This window comes from Enhydra lutris, unplaced genomic scaffold (genome assembly GCF_002288905.1).
Source record: "Enhydra lutris kenyoni isolate GAN:26980312 unplaced genomic scaffold, ASM228890v2 scaffoldscaffold68, whole genome shotgun sequence".
Lineage (NCBI taxonomy): Eukaryota > Metazoa > Chordata > Mammalia > Carnivora > Mustelidae > Enhydra > Enhydra lutris.
In genome coordinates, this window is record NW_019154152.1 from 13851077 (window position 1) to 13866328 (window position 15252).

The 15252-nt window shown below is 54.7% G+C and overlaps 1 protein-coding gene across 2 annotated transcripts in view; it reads right to left on the minus strand.

Moving 5' to 3' along the window:
- LOC111159444 (arrestin beta 1) overlaps positions 1-15252 on the minus strand; it is a 71591-nt gene that overhangs the window by 5882 nt on the left and 50457 nt on the right. The window contains exons 4-14 of one of the 2 annotated variants that reach the window (XM_022521927.1): positions 13149-13193; positions 12104-12300; positions 10756-10815; positions 9842-9909; positions 7522-7657; positions 6623-6707; positions 6111-6183; positions 5156-5293; positions 3897-3980; positions 2681-2704; positions 154-224 (exon numbers count right to left, since the gene is read on the minus strand). In XM_022521927.1, the coding sequence (XP_022377635.1) occupies positions 154-224; positions 2681-2704; positions 3897-3980; positions 5156-5293; positions 6111-6183; positions 6623-6707; positions 7522-7657; positions 9842-9909; positions 10756-10815; positions 12104-12300; positions 13149-13193 (981 nt within the window). The remainder of the gene's footprint in view (positions 1-153; positions 225-2680; positions 2705-3896; positions 3981-5155; positions 5294-6110; positions 6184-6622; positions 6708-7521; positions 7658-9841; positions 9910-10755; positions 10816-12103; positions 12301-13148; positions 13194-15252) is intronic. The other variant, XM_022521928.1, reaches the window with a different exon arrangement.

Here is a 15252-nt window from a genome sequence, read left to right on the forward strand (position 1 = left end):
CAAAAAATCCTGGGGAGGGTGAGGAAAAAGAGTGACCCTGGGCTGCAGGCTAACCCACAGTTAGATGGGGTGATGGGGAGAGACAGTAGCTGGTGGAGAATGGGTTGGGCAACCAGGAAACCCCCACTCCAGTGACCCACAGATCCTGCTTACCTTCACGATGTGGGGGTTCCTCTTTGGGCTTGGGGTGCATTAGGGTGAAGGGCAGTTCTACGGCCACGTCACTGAAAAAAGACCCGGACCCAGTGAGCCTCAAGGTCACTCTCAGGCTGGAAGACTCAATGCCCTACCAGTCTGAGGCCTGGGGAAGGGTTTATGGTTGGAGGAGGTAGCTCTCAGTTGAGGCAGGGAATCCAGACTCAGGCCCCAGTTCTGTCACTCTCTGAACCTTACTTCCTCTAGAAGTTGAATTAGAAGACCTTTTCTGCTGCCTCCAAAAAGAAATGGAAACCTCCCTTTTCCTGATAAGGATCCCTGGGTTCTCATGAGCTGAGTGGAGGCAAGGGGGTGGGGAAAGGACTGCCCAGGGCCATGTACACATTGGTCCCTGGATGGCTCCAGAGGCGCCCTGGGACCCTGAAGGCCTCAGACCACTGCGGCCAGCCCAGCCTTTCCTAACACTGCCCTCCTGCCCTTCCCTCTCCCCCCTACTCAGTCCCACCTCCCAACATCTCCAGGAGGCTCTTGTAAAAGTACTCCGGGGGTGGGGGGCGCCTGGGTGGCTCAGTGGGTTAAAGCCTCTGCCTTCGGCTCAGGTCATGATCTCAGGGTCCTGGGATCGAGCCCCGCATCGGGCTCTCTGCTCAGCAGGGAGCCTGCCTCCCCCTCTCTCTCTGCCTGCCTCTCTGCCTACTTGTGATTTCTGTCAAATAAATAAATAAAATCTTAAAAAAAAAAAAAAAGTACTCCGGGGGCCCTAGCCCCCTGCCACCTGGATGATGTACAGCTGAGGTCAGTTTAGTCAAATTCAGGTTGTCTGGGCCCACGGCTACTGACATCATGCAATGAGCCTTCCTTGAAGCCCTGTAGGGATGGAGGGTCTGGGTGGGGGGTGGGGGTGGAAGAACGGGGGATGTGCTGACACAGGCCAGTGCTTCTGACCCAGACTTCCCTCTGCTGGGCCCTGACAAGCAAAATAATAACAAGAGCAGACACATGGTACTGATTCTGTGCCAAGGATGTTAAGTAGCTCATTTAATCTCCACAACAGTCCCATTATTGTACCATAGGTACAGACTAGGAAACTGAGGCACAAGGAGGAAAAATATATCACACAAGACCACACAGCTATTAATGGGAAATGAGAGACAGGATTCCTCTTCCTTCTTTCTTTTTTTTTTTTTTTGGAAGTGAGAGAGAAGAATCTGACAGCATAATTCACATTCTTACCCAACCTCTGCTCTCTACTCCTAGAGAAGCAGCCACAAAAGTGCCTCCTCTCAGCTCAGGCTGGTGTCACTTAGAAGTCCCTGTCAACTGTGACCATGTTCAGGCACAACCTCATCTTACTGACCTTTCTGCCCGGGGCCCAAGTGGCAGGGAGGAAGGGAGAGGGGAACAGAGCAGGAAGGGACAGAGGCTGTGCAACCAGAAAGGTCCATTCTCAGGCCCCCAGCAGTGTCTGGGGGGGACACTTTTATATCTTCAGGTCTCACTGAGCTCATCTGGAAAATGGGGATAACAACGCTTAACTTCTAGAACCACTAGAACTTCTAGGAGATGATGTAGGTAAAAGGTTTGATTGAACTGTGAAACTTATACCTGCCAGATTCAAGCTTTACTTCCCCTCCATGGGGAAATGGGATTCATAGATTATTGAAACAATTTGGCTCCTTTTTTTTTTCTTTTTGCTTGCCAAGCAGATTGCTTTTCCAGGTTCACTTGGAAGAGTGAACTAACAGAAGGGAAGAATGCTTTTTGTCAACCTTTGTGAAAGCCATACAGTGCATGGATGGAAAAATCTGGACATTAACCTTCCAGCACGCCATGAGTGATCAAGGGCGGTGTAGGTCTGATTCTTCCCTGGGGCCCCAGAATTGTAGCACAAGGCTGGGCATAAATCTGGATTCCAGAAATATTTACTGAATTATATTGAACTGAACTCAAATGAATTAATTTCACCTCTCCAAAGAGCCTGATTTCTTGGGGGTGAACACTACTGCCATCTGGTGACAAGATGAGGCAAAACCACTGCATGAGGGGCACATGCCTTTTTTGGAAGGTGCAAGGATCCAGGTGCTACAAGGAACCTTGTGTACAAGATCAGGACCACGGGACCTCTCCCTAGGTCTCCCTCTCCACATGGCCAGCAGTTAATTCTCATTAGGGTACAAGTCTGGAAGCCATAAAGCCTGCATTTCTCCAAAACATCAGACTGTGTGATGGGGGCCGGGGGGGGTCTATTCCCCCAGATCCAGGAAGCTGACTTTGTTATCTGCCAAGGTTCCTTTCACTTGGGAGGGATGGAAGAACAGGGCAAGGTTGTTTTAAAGCAGAAACTGCATCTCCCTAGTCCCTCTGGAAAGGATTCTAGTCCTAGCACTTATGCCGGATCCTGGCCATCGAAAGTGACTGCTAAGACTCCTCCCAACCCAGTGCCCTACAGTTCCGGATGGTCAGCCCAGGGGTCTCTGGACCCTCCAGGAAGGTGCATGGGTCAGGTTGAAGGGAGGGGCTTTACCTGGATGCAAGGTCTCCCAACAGGCTGGGTGGGTCAGAGGAGGCAGGAGAGGTGTTCAGGAGAGAGTTCAGAGAGGAAGAAAACAGAAAGCACATTCATTCACCACCTTGCTGCCCTCAGGGGTAGGGTAGACCCTGAGACGCACTCCCACCCACCGCTCTGCGGCTGTGACCTCTCATTCAGAGATACACAGAAATGGCATTAGCCTTGCCGGGTGGGGTGTGGGGTGGGTGGAGGACGGGGGGTACCGAAATCCCAGGACTCGCTGAGCCCCCAGAATCCCCCTCGGCAAAGGAGACATGATAGCCAACCCCTGTGCGGCCTGCCCTGGGGAGGCCTCTCTGACGGCAGGAAAAATCAATTTGGGATTCACCGAGGATTCCTCAAGGAAGTCGTGGAGAGTCAAAGAACACAGGATTTGGGATTTGCAATTCTGAGATGTCCTAGAACATGCGGTCAGTATTAGATAAAGCCACCTACATAGGGCATGACTCTAACGTCTAATGCTATTAGCTTGCAAATCTTTTCATAGAAATTTATGAGTCAGACAAAATGCCCAGATTCAGAATTCTAGGTTTAGGACAACATGCAGGCCCCATCTGTGGGGAAAAGTTGTTCTATCTGAGCTTCCCCCTTTTGAGGTGGGGCACAGACCATGCTCCGGGGCAGGAATATGTCTGGTCCACTGCAGTGACCCCAGTGCCCAGCCTGCGACCTGAAGTTAGGGGAGGACATTTCAGGAAATGTCTGGAGAATGGTTTGGGCCTCTGCTTCCCCATCTGTAAAATGGGAGAGTCCGAACATCCCTAATCCAGCACTGGGATTCTGAGCCCCTTTAGCCATTTCCTTAGCAGATCAGTGTGGGCATGAGCAGGGGTGGGTGCTGGGCCCCAAGACATAGTGAGGGAATAGAACCCTCTGGAGACCCCCCAGCACAGACTCTGAGGAAGCTTCTCCCACAACAACCCTATGTGTCCAGACAGGGACAGGGAGGAAGAGGAGGGGGAAGGGGGAGAGAGAGACAAGGAAAGGGCAGGGGGGCAGAGGAGGAGGAAAAGGGAGGCATGAAGGAGGAGAGAAGGAACAGGAAGTCTTCAAGCTTGGTTTACCCTCTCGATGGATGCAGCTATCAGACAGAATGGGGCAGTGGGCTGCGGGTGATCTGGGACACCCCGTTATACACTTAGGGAGTCTTGGGCTGGGCTAGAACACTCACCCGCCCCGTGATACCACGAGCTTCACTTTCACTTTGTAGGAAACAATGATGCCCAGGATTTCCCGGTTGGCTCCTTCCCTCAACCTGCAAAGTGACACAGGGAAGCAGGTTCACTGATGATCGCTGGGTAGAAGAGACACGGCAAGGGTGGGGTGCAGTGGGGGCAGTCGCCATCTGTCCCTCTCCTGGGTCACTCAGCCACCATGTGCAGAGCCCAGCATATAAGAAAGGGAAGCTTTGCCCTGAGTCGGGGGGAACCTGGGTCCCTGGGTCCCCTATCTGGCCGTGAAATTCACTCCTCGGGCACACTTGATAAGCCCCATTCCTCCCTGGGTCTGAGTCCCAGCAGCATGCGGAGGGGGGCTCCTACTACCCTTGGGAGGATGGATGTTTCTGTCCCACTACTCAGCAACCCATGGGGCACTAAGGGCTAGACAGGGAGTTCAGAGTGAGGGAGGGAGGTTGGCAAGGCAGGGGAGGAGGTACTGGGGAAGACCCAGCAGGAGGTGGCCCCTCCACCAAGTCTTGATGACTGGTAGGATTTGGGCCAGGGTGGAAGAAGAGGGCAAAGTCTTGGAGGTGAGCGGCTAGCACGCCTGTGACCAGGTGTGTGGCTGGAGCAGGGTCCACGTTGGGAGTCCAGGGCAGGGGTGCAGCAGAGGCAGGCCAGAGCCCCACAGAAAGGTCAGACCTCAGTGGATAGGGTGAGACGAGTTCCCCATACCCCAGATCTCCACGAGAGCAGGGCAGCCTCCAAGTCAGTGATGCCCACGAGACAAGAGTGATCATGTGGCCCAGGGATCCCTTTGAGGGGCACACCAACACCTGCTGTAGCCTAGCTCACTGTCCACATCTCCCCAGACTCCCCACTCACCTCCTGATCCATTCTCTCCCACCGAAGCCACTCCTTTCCTTCCAGCCTTGCTCTGCCTCAGGGACATACCCCACCTGACTCAAGACACTAGGTCAGGAGCTGCTGCCTCCTGCAGGAAGCCTCTCTGGGTTGCCTTCCTTTGGGAAGCCAGCAGATCCCAGCACTGACAGAGGGAGCTTGGTCTAGGGGCCCATCTGGCTTTCTGGGGCAGCCCTGGATAGGGATGGGAGTAAGGGGACAGTTTCCCTACAGTTCAAGCTCCTAAGGATGGGGCCAGGGACCATGCTTGGGGAGAGGATGACCACAGCATGGACAGGCACTGGTGGGAAAGAAGGTTGTGGACCCCCGGGGAGGGGGGCAGGGAAGAGGGCAGGTGGGTCCTCACAGGGTGCTGGAGGCCAAGTTCGTGTCTTCATGCTTGAGCTTCCCGTCCAGAGCGAGGCCCCGCTTCTCTCGGTTGTTGGCCAGGAATGGGGTCAGTGTGTAGACCTTGCAGAAGGTTGAACTGGGAGCCACGGTGTCACTGGGAAGAAGGGAGGCAGGTGTGGAAACACACCCCATCCCATCATCCCCATAGCCCAGTTAGAACAACTCACAGACCACAGAGTAGCATTAAAAACATGTTTGTAACTTTCCAAAATACTGAGGGCTAGATTAGTCCATAAACACACACGTACATGAAAAATGACACATAATGCACTTGCCTCCCAAAGGGAGGCAGGGCCAGGAAAAAAACAAAAACCAGATGTGTCTTCTAACAGGAGCATCTACTTCCTTCTGGTGAGAAAAGACGTTTCACTGGAGAGCTCTCCCCTTGCCTGAGTTGCTAACAAGCTTGAGACAAAACTCCAGCCCAACCACAATAGCTGCCTCTCAAACCTAAATTTTTTATATATAATTATTCTCTGCCCTCCCACAGACAACCATTTTACTCAATGAGCTGGATTAGTCTGTCATCAGACAAGAAAAGCTATGTACCTAGTGCCTTACCCTCTTTGCCCTGGCTGCCAGGAAGCTCAGAGCAAAGTCTGCCCTTTAATCTAGGTTCCCGGCACAGTGTAATTATAGCCCCAGTCCCCTTCAACTCCGTAGCTCTCATTTTGTCATTCTAGTTTGAGCAGATCTTTCCCTTGACTATAGTATGCATTTTCTTGTAGCTAAAATCAAGTGGGTGTTTTCTAAAAGGCTGTTTGGGATCATGTACCATGAGTGGCTAGGAAGTCCAAGGCCCAGCCCTCTGGCAGGTGGGGAAAAAACCACGTGCCCCTGTCCCTGCAGCCAGGGCTTCCCATTTCCCTGCCCAGCCCCACACATCCAAGGCTGGGCTTGTGCTCACTTACTCGGCCTCTTCCATGGCCACGGGGCACTTGTACTGGGCTGTGTTAAAAAGGCAGATGTCCGCGTACTGGCGCACTGGGAGGAAGAGGGAGACAAGGTGGTGTGAGCCGGGGCTGCCGCTCCCAGGCATCCCAGGCTCCCTCGACTTGGGGATGTTCATCCCTGGAGTGCACCGGGGGATCCTGCAAGAGACCACCCCATCTGCACCCGAAGCATAGCCCAAAGGCACCCTTCCCTCCCATCATCAAAACACTCCCTTGGGGACAGCTTTGCTGAGAACCCAGGGAACCTAAGAGTAGGCAGCTTATACAGTAAACTTATTACCTGGCCAATGAGCAGCCTGCATTACTAGCCTCAAAAGCCTTCCCCTTTGGCTTAGAGGAGGCCCTGGGCTTCCCCTCAGGTTGGTAGTTCTCTACAAGGCTGTTAACAAGGGGAGAGCCTTCAGCTACCCCCAACCCTTGGGAGGAGTCCCTCTTGCCCGCCCCTTGGGTTGGCCCTCTGCCCTGGATACCCGAGATCTTAATCTTCTTTACTGTCTTGTTGGTGTTGTTGGTGACGTGGACGTTAACGCTGATGGGTTCTCCATGGTAATAGATCTGGGAGGCAGAAGAAGGCAGGAGGGTTGGACCGGGGGGTACTAAAGCTCTAGACAGAGGGAGGGAGAAGAGGCCCCCCACACAACTCCTGACCACATAGACTCTGGCCACTCTGACATTGGCCTCAAGTTCCTGAGCCACGTCCCACTGATGCTAAGGCGCTGGGCAGGTTAGATCGGTGCCTTGGTGGGGTTTTGAAAGATAACTGGATTAGAAGGTGATATTCCTGGGCTCCAGTCCTGACCTGGTCACCAGAAAGTGAGAACAATAGTAATAACAATGATGAAGAGGATGAGAGCGGCGTGACCTTGGGAAAGTTACCTAAGCCTCAGTTTCCCCCTCTGCTCAGTGGAGGATTTGGACTAGGTGGTGTATCAAGTCCCTCCTGGCTCTGGAGGCCAGGAATTCTAGACTCAGGGGGGTCTGGAAGAAGCAGGAGAAAGGCCGGCTCACTGAGGAAACTGGGTCAGAATTCTCACTGAAGGACCTCAGCTCAAATCTTGCCACCAGCACTTGCCCTCGACTGTCCCCACAGAGAGAGGCATGCCCACACTGCAAAAAGGGGCGAGAGGTGCAGGAAAATGGCCAGGACCCACATCCCTTCAGGAGGTACCCTGACTTTAAAGTCGATCCCATCCTTCAGCTTCATGCTCCACTCTGCCCCTCCTTTCGGCCCCCAAGGCTTCCCTACATCCCCCAAGGGAGGTCTCCGATTCCCTGAACCCAGGAGCTCTAGTGACCAGGAGAGAGCTGAGCTGGAGGTCCCTGCCCCCAGCGAACAGCCCCCACCCCTTGCCAAGTCCAAGCCTCCTACCTCCTTGTCCAGGGAAGCCTCAAGATGCAAGGGCTTGTCCGACATAAGGAACTGTCTGGTGGTCTCAGCTGTGGGCTGGGGGCCAGGCCTCTCGGGGGCATACTGAACCTTCCTGATAACCAGGCGCACAGAATTCCTAATGGACATGGGCAGAGCAGAAGATAGGCAGAGTCACATGCCTCCATCCCCTTCCCTTGTAATCCTCCCTTCCCTGCTCAGGAGACTGCCATGGCTCCCATGGCCTTCGAATCCAGTCCAAACTGCAGAGGCAGACACAGGGGCCTTGTCACCACCCGGTCCCACTCCATCCTCCTGCCTTGTGTCTGCAGCCATCCCCACTTCCTCACTGTCATCCTAGGTCTATCTCGTCCTGTCTCTGAAGCTCTGCCTCCACTGGCCCCCCACCTGCAATACCCTCTTCCCACTTCTGCCCTCATTTAGGCATTTAGCTGGGCCTTCCTTCTTCAAGGCCCAGCTAAATGCCTCCTCTTCCGGGAAGCCGTCCTGGATCAGCTCACTTGATCTTCTCCTATCTGAACTCCCACCCCATCAGAGCTGAACCCCTGTAACCAGTCTTCAGGATGACAAGAAAGGGACTACATTTCACTTCCAGCCTCCCTTAGGTTACTTAATAGTGGCAAGCTCCTTAAGGAGATAAATTTTTATCTACATTGTTCACTGCTGGGTTTTCACCACCTATGACAGTACCTCCCATATAATGAATACCTTCCAAATATCTATTTGATCAAAATATGCAGAGGGGCCCCAGGAAGAAGTGAGGACTCAGAGAGGTGAAAGGGTTCAGTGAAGGGGTGTGGATTCAGTCAGGGGGATGCAGGTCAGTGAAGGGAACAGAGACCCAGTGAATAGATGGAGGTCCAGAGATGAGATGGGGCTCAAGGAAGGTGACAGGGGCTCAAGGAGGAAACGAGGACACAAGGATTCGGAGGGGATGGGACCTGGTGAGGCAGTGTCTGTGGCGTGCTAGGGGACCCGGCATCCCTGTTGCTCACCTTCACTCCCTGGAACCGGACAGCCAGGCTTAAGGCCTTAGCTCTTCCCTTACTAACTATACCCCCTTGAGTAAATTCACCTCTGGGTCTGTTTCCTCATCTGTAAAATGGTAATAATAGCAACACCTCTTTCCCAGGGTTGCTGAGAGGATTAAATTAGTTCGTACATGTTTGTCACTCTGAATAGTGTCTGGTCCTTAATAGGCCCTTGATAAATGATAGTTGCTATATCATCATTAGTATTAACTCTGGTATGGACTTAAAATGTGCCATTACGGTGAGCTGAAGACAGTAGCCCTCAGTGTTGTTCCTCTTCCTTGCTCTAGTCAGGCCCCCTTCAAAAAACCACACCCTCCCTTCTTTCCCCTGTTTCGGGTCTTAAGAGGAAAAGAAAGACAGAGAAGCAAGGGAAAAAAAAGTGCCCCATCTCCCGACACCCCAGAGTTGCCCAGGCTGGAAAGGGAGATGCCTGCAATACACTCTCCAGCCTCCAGGTGGCAAGCTCAGCCCACTTCCTAGGAAGTTGCCGCGCCTGCCCTCAGCCAGCCTCCCATAGGATCACTGACTGCCTGGTGAAGTGGGTTCATCAGAGCTGGGGGCTGAGGCCAGCCTCACCAGGAGGCAGGGCAGGGCCTGCCTTGAGGAGGAGCAGGCCTGAGAGCAGGGCTGGGCAGTCCATCTCAGAAGTCAGGGTCAGCTCTTTCCAGCTGCCAGCCTGGGCTCTCTGCCCAGGGCTGTGCCTCTCCAGGAAAACGCTACCTTCTCGGACATGTGGACTGACTTTCCCCCTCACTCTCCCCAGAGGGGCTTCTCCGACTACAATTCCCTCCCTTGCTTAGAAATTTCCACTGACCCCATAACCAGCCCCCACCACCCGCCCAACCACCACCTGCTGCTAATGGCCCCCCAGGAAGAGAAGTGAGAAGTGGGGGTCTAGGATGGCTGGGAAAAGTCTTGCTCACTGTTAAAAACAATCCGAATTTTGTTTCTTTCTGAAACAAAATAAAGAGCCATGCAGTCTGGTGGGGCAAACTGAAAGGCAGGGAGCTGGAGGAGGGGGTTTCGGTGGTGTAAAGGGAGAAACACTGACGCCTGAGCCCAAGTCCTTGGACCACCTGCCCCAGGAAATGTTCCATGACTCGCCAGCCTTCCAGAGCACCCGTCTTGGGGTTCCTGAGGCTGGAATGCGTGGCCCCTCCTCGCACACTTCCTGGTATTGTTACTTATCTCTTCAGGCTTTGCTGGCCCTGTCTCTTTCCCACTGCCAGCGGGCAGCCCACACCCCACAGAAGCTGCGCCCTTCTCACCGTTTGTGGATCTTCTCCTCCAGGTTCTCGGCACAGAAGGCTTTGACTTCATAGTCCACACCGCAGGCCTGAGGGGAAGCAGCTGCTGACCACAGGGTCTTGGACAGGGCAGGGTCCCCACATCACAGCCAGCTCCCTCTCATTTTACAAACCAGGGCACTGGATAGGAATACCCAACCCCACAGCCTGGTACGCAGCCTGACTCAGGACCCGGGGTCAGCCCCAGCACTGCGCTGCCTCTGGGGGTGGCTGCCTCCCCCACTTGACCTTCCCACAGAGCTCTCCCAGCACTGCCCCCCCGCCCGCCCCGCCTCTGGACATCCCAAACTATCCTAACTGGGCTCTACCCTCAGACACCTGACTGGTCTGGGCAGCTGTCCTCATGGAGGCAGCCACCCGGAAATCACAACGGATGCCTCCACAGCCCTGCCTGGGGAGGGACATACTGTGTGCAGACCATCGGGCGCTTCAGGGCCTCACTCCACCCTCTCAACCACACAGGGCGGCGCATCCTACTGTGCCCATTTTTCAGATGAGGAAATGGGGGCTTAGATCTAGGGCCTGCAACACAAGGGGTGTCACCTCTTTTGGGACCTCAGTTTCCCTACTTGTGAAACCAAAACGAATGCACCCCCATGCAAGATAGTGAGGCCAGGTGGTAGTTCAGAGAACATTTTGGTTTTGCTGCAGCCAAAAACCAGCCCAGGAGAGATGACACGTAACTGAATGCAGGGGGCAGGGGAGTGACACCCTCTCTGTATGAGAAGAGACTGCTTATTTGAGGCGGTACTGAAGTGGCCTAGACACAAAGAGGCTCCCACACAGAGGGGTCCACGCCTCTCAGAGAGCAAGCCAGGGCCCTGATGATACAAATGTCCTATGCCCAGAGAGAAGCGTCCAAAGACGTGACCCACCTTCCCTGTGTCTTCAGGCCCCGGCTGCAATGTCACGGAGCACGGGAGGTTTGGAGGGATCTGTTAAGAGGACAGACAGAATAGGTCTCCTGTCACATTGACCCCTAAGCTCCCCATGTTGCCCACCCACCACCCCCATACATGTTCGTCACACCAGGGGGCCCCTAGCAAGAGGCCATGTCAGACTAGGGGCTCCAGAGGACAGACGATGTCTCCCCTGTCAGATCATCCCAAGGATACCCCACACTGGGCCAGAAGCCCCTTCGGCAAAGCCAAGGATGTCAATGCTTTTCTTTGTCTAACAGGTCACCCCTAGCTTGTGGTAAAGACAGAATAAGAGCCACCCCCCTACGTCCCCCTTCCCTCGCCAATGATGCCTACGTTCTAATCCCCAGAACCTCTGACTGTTAGTTTACATGGCAAAGGGGACTTTACAGGTGTTAAGGATTAAATTAAGGATCTTGAGACGGGGAGAGTATCCTGGGTTATCCAGGTGTGCCCGATGTAACCACAAGGGACCTTAGCAGGGAAAGCCGGAAACAGAAGTGTCCATGTCAGAGTGGCGGGCTCGGAGATAGACTGGCCAGCCACTGCGGGCTTGCAAGACAGAGGCGTAGGCAACGACCGGCCAAGGAACACAAGCAGCCTCTAGAAATTGGAAAGAGTGGGGCCTAGAGCCTCCAGAAAGAATACAGCCCGGCTGACACCTGGATTTTAGCCCAGCACAACCTGTGTTTGACTTCTACCCTCTGAAATGTTAAGCTCATCCATGTGTGTTTTCACGGTCATGTTTCATTCCCCCCAGGTTGGCGGTGGCTCATTACGGCAGCCACAAGAAACCAATACATGTACGCTGGACGGAATGACTGTATCCTCCCTCCCACTCTAGCTTCCCAGAAAGCCGGCGGATTTCACTGAATCACAGAATCGGAGTCTGAGAAACAGGAAATTTTAAAACCGAGTCTGGGAGCCTTTCTATTCGGAAAAGGGGCAGAGCAGGGAACTCGCTACGTGCCATGCCTCGTTTATGAGCCGGGCTGGAGAAGCCAGGCGTGTGGCTGGTCTGAAGGAGGAGGCAGTCGGTAATGACTCAGGGGCAAGACAGGGCTCCCTTCTTTTTCCGCAGCCTCTCCCCCACCGATGAGCTGGACTCTGGAGGCTCCAAGGAGGAGCTCAGAGGTAAGGTGACACCCTGTCGGTGGCCAGAGAAGAGACACTTACCAGGCAGGATCAGTGACAGCACCCCAGGTCCCAATGTACACTGAGAAACTGAGGGCTGCCCTCATGTGCCTGCCCACAGGGCTTCCTGGGGGGGGGGGGGGGGGGGGGGGGCGTGGCTGGCCCTAACCTCAAAGGTGAAAGGATAGGCATGTTCGCCCAACTTCTTGATGAGGCGCTCCTGCAGCCGCGTCAGGGCCTTCTTGTCCTCAGGGGCTGGTGGGAAGGACTGCACGTTGGCCACAAACAGGTCCTTGCGAAAGGTCAGGCCCAGGACATCCAGGTCCTCCCGGCCATAGCGAAAGGCGCAGGTCAGTGTCACATAGACTGTGGGAGTAGGGGATGCTGAGGATGGGCCCAGAGGGCAGCAAACAAACCCCCCCCAACCCCCCGGCACTCCAGAGCACCAGCTGAGCCCTGGGACTGGCCCAATGGGAGTTCCCAGGTCTGTCCCAGAGCTCTGTAGGAAAGGCTGTGCTACCCTGGGAATGGGGGAACCAGGTACCCAGGGGAGCCACTCAAGCCTGGTCCCAGGGGTGGGGGAGGTAGGGTCTGACTACTGGATCGGTTCTGTCCTTCCCCACCCCCCACTCCCACCCACTCTGGCCAGTGGAGTGCGCAGGAGCACGGGAGATGGTCTGACAGGGTTGGTGAGGGCTGGAGTAGGCTGGCAGGATTGGGGTGGGCGTGGCTGGGGAAGAGTTGTGGCTGGAGAGAGCGGGGGGGGGTAGGGGGAAACAAGTGCTGAGTGGTGTCTGGGAGGCACGGGGTTTTGTCCTAGCTCAACCTCCACCCTGTGTCTTCCTGCAGACCCTGGACAATCCCTTTACCTCCATGGGATTCAATTTTCTCATCTATAATGAGACCCTTATTCTTGACCTATTGGGCATCCTGGCCTTGCAAAAGTCACGATATATTGATGTTAGCATGCTTGGGGCACTGACCAGGTTCTTCTAAAATGGGCATGGGTGGACTGCCCAGGCCAGAGGAGGCCAGGGCACCTGCTCTGATGTTCGTTGGAGCTGCAAAGGGAAGAGCCAGTGGGGCTGGGCAGGTCAAGGCCGCAGAATTAGTTAATGTCCTGCCTGGACAGGAACTCAGGGAGGCCCTGGGCTAGAGGTCAGTGGGGAATAGGAGGCCCCGTCACAGGCCGGAGGTGGGGCCTACCACCTCACCTCTCCTCTCCTTGAGATACTCAGGATCCACGAGGACCACACCATCTGGAAGAAGGACAGAGAGTAAGCACACCCTCCCAGCTCAACCTCTCAAATTCCTGAGCCCCAAACACCAAGCCAAACCTGAACCTAACTATCCCTCTGTCGGAAAGCCTCAGGAGAGACATGGGGAGGCCATCACCCAAGGGAGGGCGCTGCCGTGCCCCACCCCCTCCCTGCAGGCTGGACTTATAGGCCCAGCAGGTCACTTAGGGCAGGTGACTGCTCTGTTTCTTCCCTGTTCATAAGAACAATATGGGCCCAAAACTGCTATGATCAGGTGTACTTTAGAATTTTGAGGTTCTGAACTGTGGAAAGGCAACAGGGTACATCGTCCATATACTCTGTAACACCCTCTGCAGGATCTGGGCTCAAACCCATTAACACCACTGCAGGGAAATAGGAATATTTTCATCAAGAGGCTGAAGTATAAAGACCTTCCTGTTAGTTCAGGTCAGGTTTTGCCACTAAATGAATCCCATGTCAAACTTAGGAACGAGTGCAGACTTCTAGAGATTTCGGATTTGGGATTTGCCATCAGAAGTTGCAATCCTGTAGAACCAACCTCCCAGGGCTGCTGTGAAGATGGAGTTAATACATCTAAGGCTGAGACGGTATCCCGTTCATGTGATCCCACAGAGAATGTCCCCAGGCCTGACCGTGGCCATGTAGAGACCAGCTGGACACAAAGGACGTCTTCTCCCCGCAGGACTCCAGGAGGCCAGAAATACAGGCTCAGGGCTTGCCTCCTTGCCTGACATCCCGTCACCTCTGGCCGAACCTCACCCAGCCATACCCATGGAATAAGCAAAATGTTCTCTCCCCAGCTCTCATCCACCGCTACCCTCTCCCTACCACCCACACAGCAATCTCTCAGGGAATCTCAGGGTACCACATCTGGAAAAGAGTGCCGGAGGGCTCCTGGTCCTATCCAGCCCTGGGCGGGCCCAAGGGATACCTGATCAGGGGAGTGTCCACCCTGTCCCCAAACCTGCCCATCTTCTCTCCTTCTGCCTCTGTCCCTGAGCACCAGGGGCTCTGCACAAAATCCGGGGAGAGGGCACTCCCACAACCAGGGGTGTCAAGGAAGGCTTCCTGAAGGAGGGAAGCAGGAGCCAGGTCTTAAAGGGCAGTATGGGTCTCCAGTTAGATGACCATGGGGCATAACAAAGCGGACAGGGGGAGGGTGTGGCTCTGAGGCTTGGGAGAGTAGATCCTGGGGGTGCTGGAGGAAGCAGGGCCAGGCCTGACCAGCGGCATCCTGTCTATAAGATGAAGGGGGGTGGTGACGGGAGGCTCAGACTTGCCCTGGAGCCTAACAGGGAACCCTAGGGGATAGCTATGCATTGGGAATTCATAATCATCCTGATGTCATGATGGGCAAGATATTTTCTCTCTGTGGATCATTTGCTCAACTCTGGACAGTGTCCCAGAGTTCTCTGGGATCCCCAGGGCCCAGCACAGGGCCTGGCTCAAAGTAGCTGCTCTGCTCTGAGAACACTGACCAAATAGTTCTCGGGGTGCCTGTGTGCACCAGAGGAGCTGGTTCCCTCCTGCTCCTTCCCTGCCCCCAGCCTCAGTGCCACCCCGCTGCTGTCCTTAATAGGCCAATGGGTAGGGACAGCCCTGGCCCCAGATAGTCTGCCGGAAACTGTGCTTTGTAGCAAGCCATAGATAAACACTGGGATGCTTGCTCACTGCCTCCAAGAGGCAGCTTACAGAGGAGATGAAAATGGCAGAGGGGACAGGGTCCCCAGACAGCACAGGGGAGGAAAAGTGGGGTCATCCTACTCCAGGCCAGGAAGGGAGGGCCTAATGGGGGGCTGACTTCCCTGAGCCACAGCCCTGCACACACCCCCTCAGCAGAGGGACCCCAGGGACTCCCCAGTTCTCCTGCCCCCACTGTCACAAAGGGATTCCTCCCAGTGAACCAAAACCTGCCAGCTGTGCTCTCTCTCCCACCTCGGCTCTGGAACCGCACGCTCACTTCTGCCCTCTGGCCCCAGGACAACTCCAGGGATATGTGACAGAGGCCACATTCTCTGTGAATGTTCCCCACGTAACA